At 40.0% G+C, this 9,752-nt stretch overlaps 1 protein-coding gene across 1 annotated transcript; it reads left to right on the forward strand.

The window, feature by feature from the left end:
* Positions 1–1,929: 1,929 nt before the first annotated feature.
* LOC123768959 (uncharacterized) lies at positions 1,930–8,709 on the forward strand. The gene is made up of 2 exons (XM_045759834.2): positions 1,930–3,161; positions 7,490–8,709. The coding sequence occupies exons 1-2, from the start codon at positions 3,014–3,016 to the stop codon at positions 7,996–7,998; spliced, it is 657 nt and encodes a 218-aa protein (XP_045615790.2). The 5' UTR covers positions 1,930–3,013; the 3' UTR covers positions 7,999–8,709.
* The last annotated feature ends 1,043 nt before the right edge of the window (positions 8,710–9,752 follow it).

Consider the following 9,752-nt stretch of genomic DNA (forward strand, 5'->3'; position numbering starts at 1 on the left):
CATCATGTCACTTGTACCCAAATATAAGTACTCAGCTTTATACAGCTTGGACAGACTTAACTGTCTCAAGTGAACAGTTCATCAAACGAGAAGAGTTTGAGGAATGATATATCATAGCATATAATAGCACATCAGATATAATATCATATCTGATATGCTATTATATGCAAGAAATGACATCACTTGTAATGCACTGTACAGTACATGAAGATTAATTTCTGATAGACTGTTCAAGTTTCTAGAATACTTCATTTAATTTGATGACTATTCATAAATATTTAACCATTAACTGGTCCTAATTTACACTGGTATACACGATATAACTGTTCATTCATAACTATTCTTGCGACAGCTTTCTTTCCAACTCCAGAGTAAATACTGTTTATGGTTGAGAAAGCAGATTCACGTTGTTGTGGAGGACTGTTGCTTGAAGGAACTTCGGACACTATAGGGAGGTTGAGGATTGTAAACAACGATTTTTTATTGTTGCCGCCGGAGGCGGCCAATTTATTGTGCACCCCATACTTATCCTATGAGGGGTAGCCCAAAAAGGATTACAGAGGGCACAAAAAGTCTTTATCAGAACTCAACGGATATTATTAAATAAACTATTTCATCTGTCCTTTACACCTTATAAATACAATGTCAGCTAGTTACAGAGAATGTTCTATTTCAAGAGCTATATATATTTATCGTAAGTCATTATACAATGGTGTCCTCGTATAAATGTTCATTCCTCTCTGCCACCGAAACCGATGAAGATTGTTTTGATCTCCTTTCGTAGATGGAAATGGTGGCGAGAATGAAGACTATTAGGAGCATAATAATGGTTAGCACGACCCAGGGAGTGAGAGAGGAGACCGGAGAAGCGTACTTGCGCGGGTCACAGTCAAAACTCCAAGAGGAGGAACCTTGCGTCGTTAGCTTGAAATTGGTGCCGGTAATTTTATGTGTTCTCTCTGGTGATGCAAACTGTTCCTCTCCGTCGATTACCAGGTGATAACTCTTTGATAACTGGTTTTGATTGATTCTCACCTCGTGCCAATAGTTCTTTTTACTAAACATTTGTGGCAAGATTTTGAATCTTCCAATTTCATTGGGGTAACCTGGCACACACACCTTATAAAATATATCCAGCCCTAAATGCTGAAAATGTTCGCCAGGTTTGACATAAACAGTAAAGTTAGGGTTTGAGAAATCTCTGACAAGGCAGGTGGTGTTCAGGCTATCAGTAGAGAAGGTATGGCAACCATAGCTCTCTTCTGGCGTCAGCTCGCAGCCCTCGTATTTGTCACAGATTACTTCGTTGAATCTGTTATATATTGACGATAATGTGTTGCTCACTGCGGTACGGGAACATTCAATAAGAACAAAAACAATGAAGAAAATCTTGACAGCCATGACACCTCTGGATAGGTTACTCTTAACCTAAATATATTTGTATTCCGTATTAAGAATCGTAGCTTTAAATCATCACTCTGATTGTATTGACCGATGTGAATACAGTAAGAATACAACTCAGGGGTAGGAACACTCTGGGCCTGTCAGTTCTTCTAGTCCTTGAGTAGGCTTCCTCAGCCCTGCCCTCCACAATACCGTACTCAAACTTAGTCAAGAGGGCTTTTGTTTGCTCCAACTTGTTTTTTTCTTTTTCTTTCTTTTTCCTCCCTTTATTTTATCGTTCTGAATTTTTTTATCAGTAAAAATACACTGACGAGGATTCGTACTTAACTAAAAGTTTGCTTTACGGAAGAAATGCAGAGACTGGTGCCACTGTGATGAGCCGCCCAAAGAAGATGTCCTCCCAGCAGATGCCAAGGTAGTAAATGTCTTCTCAGCAGACAAGGGTGTAGTTGTTCAAGAAACAGACATGGCAGCAGCTCTAGACAGCAGACACCGATGCTGCGGACACCTCGGGAGTAGAGCAGAAGACGATGTCCGGAGACCAGGAAAACCAGGAAACGATGGCTTCCACTACACTGGAACACTAGGCGCAGAGGAAATAGATTCTACCAGTAGTTATAACAAGGGCGGAGTTGAAGGAGCAGTCACCGAGGAAATGCTTTGCTGGGCGCCCATCTACCTCGACTGTAAGCGAGTGAGACGTGGCAGAGGTACAGGATCTGCGATATCCTTTACTGCGTCATATCCGAGACCACTTTTAGTCATGAAAAACTGCATTTTTTAACTATACGAACAAGTATCTTGCCCGAAACGCTGAGCGTACTTGTGGCTTTATGTGTAGTAAATACTTGCCTTACCTAGAAATCTAACACTGTTTTTAACTCATTGTGTATGTATGTATGTACTTTTCCCTAAATAGCATTTTCATTATAATTAACTTGACTCTGCTAGTTAGACAACTGCTAACTAGTTGAGAAAAGAAAACGTCTAGCTATCATTTTACACAATTAGCAAACGTCTTTATTCAACTGTTAGGAAAGATAGTGTTGGTGTGTTGGTAACAACGAACAATTGAAAAACAAAATAATTGACATCAAGGCACTACTACGGATGTCTGGTGTCCGACGAGTCAAGTGTAAAAGGTCATGTTGATTAGAGTAACACTAATGTACTTTGTCAGCTTCAGTCTTCCTTCACGATGACGACTCTTGTCTTGGCCACCAAGAGTCACGCTCATGATGTCATTTTGCATGCTAGTCGCAGAGTTACAGCCCCGCTCCTGTGCCAGGTAAGTCCACTACGGGCTCACCATAGCCTATGCTACTGGAACGAACATTTTGTTCCCAGTAGCTGAATCTAAAAACAACAGCAGCATTCTAGAAAGTCAACACAGAAAGGCAGAGATGGACAGAAAAAAAGTCTCAGACAATAACAAAGCAGGCACAGACAAAAATACACACGCACACAGATCTATGGTCCCCAAGTTCAAGTACGTTTATGAGATTTCAAAAGGGATAGAGTAGCTTAGGCTATTTCTGCGATTCTCGGCTCCACTCGGGCACCACAAGGATATCTATCGCACATAGCATGTGTGTATATACATTTTATTATGTTAAGAGTGAACTTGTTGATAAATATTCCCACTGTGCAGGGTAAATGCGTCAGGCTGTGCGCCATCTTCGTGGTGTCGGGGTTGCTGTGTGTGACGTCCCTGGGTCGGGTCTTCACCCGCTCCTCCACCACCGCCCACCTGCTCGGTGAGTACTACCTATCTTGTCCGGTGTTGCCCAACGCACTTTTCATCACACTACGTGTTCCTGCTACTGTATTTTGTTCCTTCCCCACACACTGTATATGTCTGCTAAAAATACTCTGTTGGAGTCGCACCTGCCCCTCTTAATTTGTTTGTCGGGGACAGTCGACAGAACATTAAATACAGTCGGGACAGTCTGGCACACTCCAACATAAATATATATACTTTAGGTTTGCATCTATATATACCCAAAGTCGAACCACTGACCCTCCGTGGATCCCACCCTACAACAGTTGTTCAACTCTCGAGTATCTATATATTACTAGGCATTAGGTGAAAAGAAAGGTACCCAACCATTTCTGTCCCGGAAATCAAACCTGGGATCCCCAATTGACAGTCGAGAACGAAGCCAACTGCGCTAGGAGATTCTAATTACAATGTAATGTGCCCCTACATCTTCTCGTTGTATGGAGTTTGTCAAATTGTATTGTGTGGAACTCTTCGCAAATCTGTATGATGTCGCTGCTAATTTACACTATATATGGCGCTCCAGCTAAATGATTGTGGCGCTCGCTTGTAAAACTGTCATGTATTCCCGGAAACCGTCGTGACATTAACTAGTAAGTTTACTGTCACAGTAAGCTCTGGCTTCAACAACCCCTCTCAAGGTTGATAAGTGCTTATAAGCACAACACTAAACCACTCAAGTTCAAGTATGTTCATTGAGACATGAAAAAAATACATCTCAAAGGGATAGAGTAGCTTAGCCTATTTCTACCCCCCAAAGCCACTCCTGCACAGTTAATGGCTAGTCACGAAATATTGTTAAATTATTATCACAGGCTTATTGAGGTGCTAGGCTAAGTTCACGACGGCAAGCAGTATCCTGCACAAAATTCTCTAGCATACTGTCCTCCATGGGCAAGCCAGGGAATTATCAGAAGAGAGCGCCAAGCCATTACAACTATATAGTACTGGGAAAGGGTTAGGATAAGGATTTGTGATGGGTCGGGGGAAAATGAATGGTGCCCAACCACTTGGACGGTCGGATATTGAACGCCAACCTGCATGAAGGTAGACCGTCGCTCTACCTTCCACCCCAAGTGATTGGACACGAGTTTTTTTTTTAGAAGATTGTAGCCAATTTTGGCACACGATCTCAGAAACGTTCACCTGACATAGGCCAACTAGACTGGCTTTCCCCACGATGCAACGCACAACAGTTGCCTAACTCCCTCTTACCTATTTAATGTTAATGTAAACAGAGACATCAGGTGCAAGGAAACGCGCCCAAACGTCTCCGTCCTGCCACAGTTGTCGAATCTGGAACTTCAATATGGCTGTGACCGGATAGCACCCCATCCCCACCTACTGCTCTACAAGTACCATCAAGTATCAGTTGAAAATTCCATTTTGCGGCTGGAAAGTGATTTAAAATTCCCGTCCAAGAGCCAGTTCTCCAGATATACCACTCCGTAAAATTGCAGCTGTTTTGCCTAACCCGAAGCATGCCAATCCAAACAGCCTAACTTGTGGAGACCGATGTATAAGTCTAACTTTTTAGCAAAGCCTAACCTAGATGTATAGCAAAAAGTCAATATTACGAAGCTTTCAGTTCGACAAATATTTCGTGAAAGAAAATATACGACGTACTATGCGAGAAGATGAGGTTTGTTGAACAGGGTTTTAAAATACTTACCACGGCAGCAATGAAGCAGTAGGTCCACAGCACACGATAGCTATGATAGAGCCCAGTAGGCTCAGGAATATGTATACCAGTTGACCGACTGTTGAGAGGCGGAACCAAAGAGCCAGAGCTCAACTCCCGCAATTACAACTAGGTGAATACACGGAGGCAAATATAATAATAATAATAATAACCGGCCGCTTGTTTACAGAAACACTGACTGACTTACTTGTTTGGTGTCGCCTCTTAGAGACATCCGGAAGTACGTAGAAGTACTCTATTTCTCCGGAGTTTTACTCTCTGTTCTTGTGAACACTCGGGTGAGACCGTAAAGAATGTGTGTCTAAACATTCAAGAATGTCTGATTAAGGCCGCTCGGCCAGCACAATAATGTCACCAAATTGATTGTTTATCGAGAACTACAAGATATTTAATATGTTTCTCTCTGCGTCCTTAGAATTTGTCACTGTCTTGAGTCACAGATAGGTGTATATTATCAAAGTCATCTTAAAATCACTTGTCACAGCACTACTCAAGCGTCAAGACAACCATTGTTACTTGCAAGACCTTCACAGCCAAACTCGCCCGCGACTCACGCCGACTCCAAAGTCGCATTCGCTAATCAAAATGTTTCAAAATCAGCATTCTTTTAAATAACAAAAAATATCAATATTATATAATATTTCGTTAATATATAATATATTAACATAGTTAGACTAAGGTTAACTTAGGTGTTTATAAGTTCTATTGCCAATTATTTATATTTGCAGTACGTGAGTGAAGATTCAGGCGCGATTCGAAGAGCAGCCTAACCTTCGACCGAGACACGTTCATCAATTTGAATATACTGTGTATTAAAAATAGGTGTCTTCTCATATATAAATAAATATTATTGTATATTAAAGTTCAATATATAGTTTGGCCTAGGTTAGGTGTTTAGGTTCTGTTGGCGGATATTTGTATCTTTTTTTATCGATATTTACAGCGTTGTGATTCGAACAGAGGTCGTCAGCGAAGCCTTGTTCAAGAAAAGTACGAACCTTATCAGTTGTAAGTCATATGAAAAGTGGTTTTCAGTTATAAACAGGGTTTGGCGGCTGCATGAAATGAACATTTGCCCTTTGTTAAGGACAGGCTGCCCATCAGCATCAACAAAGACTAAATACTTGTTAATTTGCTTAATGTAACGTAGTAATGCTCATCTGCTTAAATACAAATACAAATATTTATTCAGGTAAAGTACATACATACAAGGTGAGATACAAAAGTTGATGGATTTATAGATAGAGCTAGTACATACAATGCCTAAAGCCACTATTACGGAAAGTGTTTCGGGCAGGAAAAACACTAAGACTAAAACTTAATACTAGTTGAGATTAAAGTATAAATTGTGTTGAGAAAAAATAATAAAAAAAAGGGGGGGAGGGAAACATGGCAGAAAAAAAAGCAAAAATACAATTTGGTCAACAAACAGCATTGTTTAAAATCGTAGACATGGGTTGACATTTAGGGGTGAGGTAGGTCACATTGAGTTAATTAGGTAGTACTTAGTTTTTATCTTAAACTGGTTGGGAGAGGTACATAATTGGGAAGGTCATTCCACATTTGAGGTCCCTTGACTTGTAAAGCATTTCTAGTTTGACTAACTCGTACTCTTGGAATATCAAATAGGTATTTGTTTCTAGTGTGGTGCTCATGGGGTCTGTTACAACCTTCTAGGAAGCTTTTAAGGTCAGGATTGACATTATAGTTCAGCGTTTTATATATATAAAATACACATGAGAGGATGTGCAGTGACTTAATATCTAACATATTCAGAGATTTGAGTAAGGGTACCCAGATATCGTCCTAATAGCAGCTTTGTGTTGAATGATTAGAGGACGTAAATGATTTTGGGTAGTAAACCCCAAGTACAAATGTAACGTAGTAATGCTCATCTGCTTAATGTAACGTAGTAATTCTAATCTGCTTAATGTAACGTAGTAATTCTCATCTGCTTAATGTAACGTAGTAATTCTCATCTGCTTAACGTAGCTGCTAGTAAGTCTCACTTGCATAATGCAACCTAGTATATAAATAATCATTTGCTTAATATAGCCTTCAAATGCTTATCTGCTTAAAGTAGCTTAGTAATGCAATTCTTTATAATTTAACCTAGTAATGTGATTTTTTCCAATTTAACGCAATTCTTTCCAATTGAACCTAGTAATGTCCTCAGTTTAATATAGCCTAGAAATGCTCCTTTACCTCATATAACCTAGTAATGTTCCTTTATCTCATATAACCTAGTAATGCTCCTTTGCCTAATAATAACCACCTGCTGTCTCAGAGCCTAATAATTATTTTTTCTAATATAGCCTAATAATATTTCTGTATATAGCCTAATAATATTTCTCTAATATAGCCTAGTAATTCTCCTCATAATATAACCTAGTAATGCTCTTGTGTTTAATATAGCCTAATCATTAAATCATTATTATAAATGATTAGGTAACTATAACAAAATTATGAGTTAACCTATAGCACGTCTGTTCTCATGGACAAAGTAAATAAAATATTAAAATAACTCAATACATAAAATGATATTCCCTTTACGAACGTGCTTTAGACGCGCCTGATATATAATGATGTGTGGCTTCCTACAGAGATGATGATGATGGTGCTGACGGTGCTTCTGGTGTGCTGCGTGGTGGAGACCTGCTGTAAGCCCCTCGACGATGTCCCTCAGAGCAGAGCCTCCGTCGGCAGCAGGGGGTCGCACTCCTACACAAGAGACCCGCTGGTATACGCTGAGTCTCCCCCGTCGTATGAAGAGGTTCTGGCTGCAGAAGCCCTGGAGCCTCCTTCCAGTACCTCACAGGAGGACCAGGCTACTGGCAAGACTATCCCCGGCACTTTGCAACACTCGCCGACGCCTAAACCTTTCGTCCTGCAGGATACTGCTGTCTCTGGTTCCTACCAACACAGTTCCGTGCCTCGGAGATATTCTCCTTTCATCCCAGAGTCAACGTATTCATACAGTGTATCTAGTGAGATCCAGTTGTCAGTGGACGAGCTGCCTAGCTACGAGGAAGCTGTGACTGTGTTGCAGTCTGGGGCCAGCGCTCAACATCAAGTCAACACCAACCACGACATGAATTTGATGTTTATATAGCGGTTGCTTCTATAATATAGCTTTTTTAAAATGACTGATTTAGTGAAATCAATCGTGTCTTGAATGTGACACGAATATCACTTTTGTGATAACTGTGATGTATAACGTTTGTGATAATGTGATTGAATAATGACACTATAGCTTGATTCAATCAATCATCAGAATATATTCATGACAATCATGAAAATAGCTTCGGAAACTATATTATACTCATAAGAGGAAAAAGAGAGACCCACCCTAAATATACAGAATGACGACTTTCCTACTTTGCCTACACTCAGAGATCTCACCAAACAGCACCGGATAATGACGACGTGAAAAAAATTGAATACAATTCCCCAAGGCTATGACGGGGCGCGAACCCCGACCCTAGCTCTACAGAGTTCTCCTTGCCCACTGCCTTACCCAATGATTGATTGGTCCCTTTCCCTCATTCACCTATTCCTTACCCTATGTTTGATTGCCTCTTTATTCCTTCGACCCTTCACCTCACCTCACACAACTTTCATCTTTCCCATATGTTCATTTAAGCCAAAAATTCCACCTTGTGTATTCATTCTATACCTGAAGATGTTCCAGAGTGGAACGAAACGTTCTAAAAAATAAATCCTTCAATAATTCCAAGTTTTCTTTACCATGAATTTTGGAAACTTGATTGCTTAACATGAATAGTTAGATGCTCAGAAAGCTTACACTACAATTCAATATCACATATAAATAATGTAACCAATATATATTACGTGATAACGGTACTGCGGCTATACCGGGTAGATATAAGGCACTTACATTAACAACAAAAGACCACATTGACCTTTGCAGTGTGAAAATTACACAGAAGAGAAGAAATACTCAGACGAAAAATTATAACAATTTACTCTAATATCAAAATGAGCAAACATGAAAAATATCCAAAACCCCTGATTGGACATACTAGGCTAGCACACAAGAGAAATAATAATAACACATGTACAAACTTATTTTAACACAAAAAAGGGTGACACTGAAAGTATTGATATGTACCACTACAACCTGTACATGAAGAAGTGGGAGGCAAGCGTCGTGTAGAGGTACTATAGTGCTAATTCCCTCAGCACCTGAGATAGACTGCTGAGGTGACCCAGGTCATGGGGTAATTACTCTGCCTAAAGCTTACTTACTAAAACTTACCTGATCAACCAGGCTGTGACTCATATGTCAGGTTGCGAGCAGCCGCGTCATACAGCCTAGTTGATCAGTCCAGCAACAGGAGGCCTGGTCGACGACCGGGCCGCGGGGACGCTAAGCCCCGGAAGCACCTCAAAGTAACCTCAAGCTAAGCCATTAATATGCTCAGCGTTTCGGACAATATCATATAATTAGCGCACGTCTTCAAATAATAAGTGAATTAGGTTATTTGAATTGTGCTTATATACAATTTAATGAATAAAACGGTTTCCCCCGCCTTAACATTTTTATATTATGATAATTACAACATATCTACTCTGCGTATTAGTGACTTTAGGCAGAGTATATACTAGCTCTATCTAGAAATCAAACGTTCTGTTTGTAACTCATCTTGTATGTATGTACTTTTATCTGAATTAACATTTTATTTGATCTTATCTGCGTTAAAATCAGTGTGCAATTCCGGTTTTGGCCCTTCTCACTTGTTCCACCGTCTACCACTTTATTTCTATGAGAATAGTTAATATGAGAGCAGAGTTAAAATTACCTACCATAAGTGAAAGAATTTTATCCATTAACACAGTTTTCGG

This window comes from Procambarus clarkii, chromosome 64, assembly GCF_040958095.1.
Source record: "Procambarus clarkii isolate CNS0578487 chromosome 64, FALCON_Pclarkii_2.0, whole genome shotgun sequence".
Classification (NCBI taxonomy): Eukaryota; Metazoa; Arthropoda; class Malacostraca; order Decapoda; family Cambaridae; genus Procambarus; species Procambarus clarkii.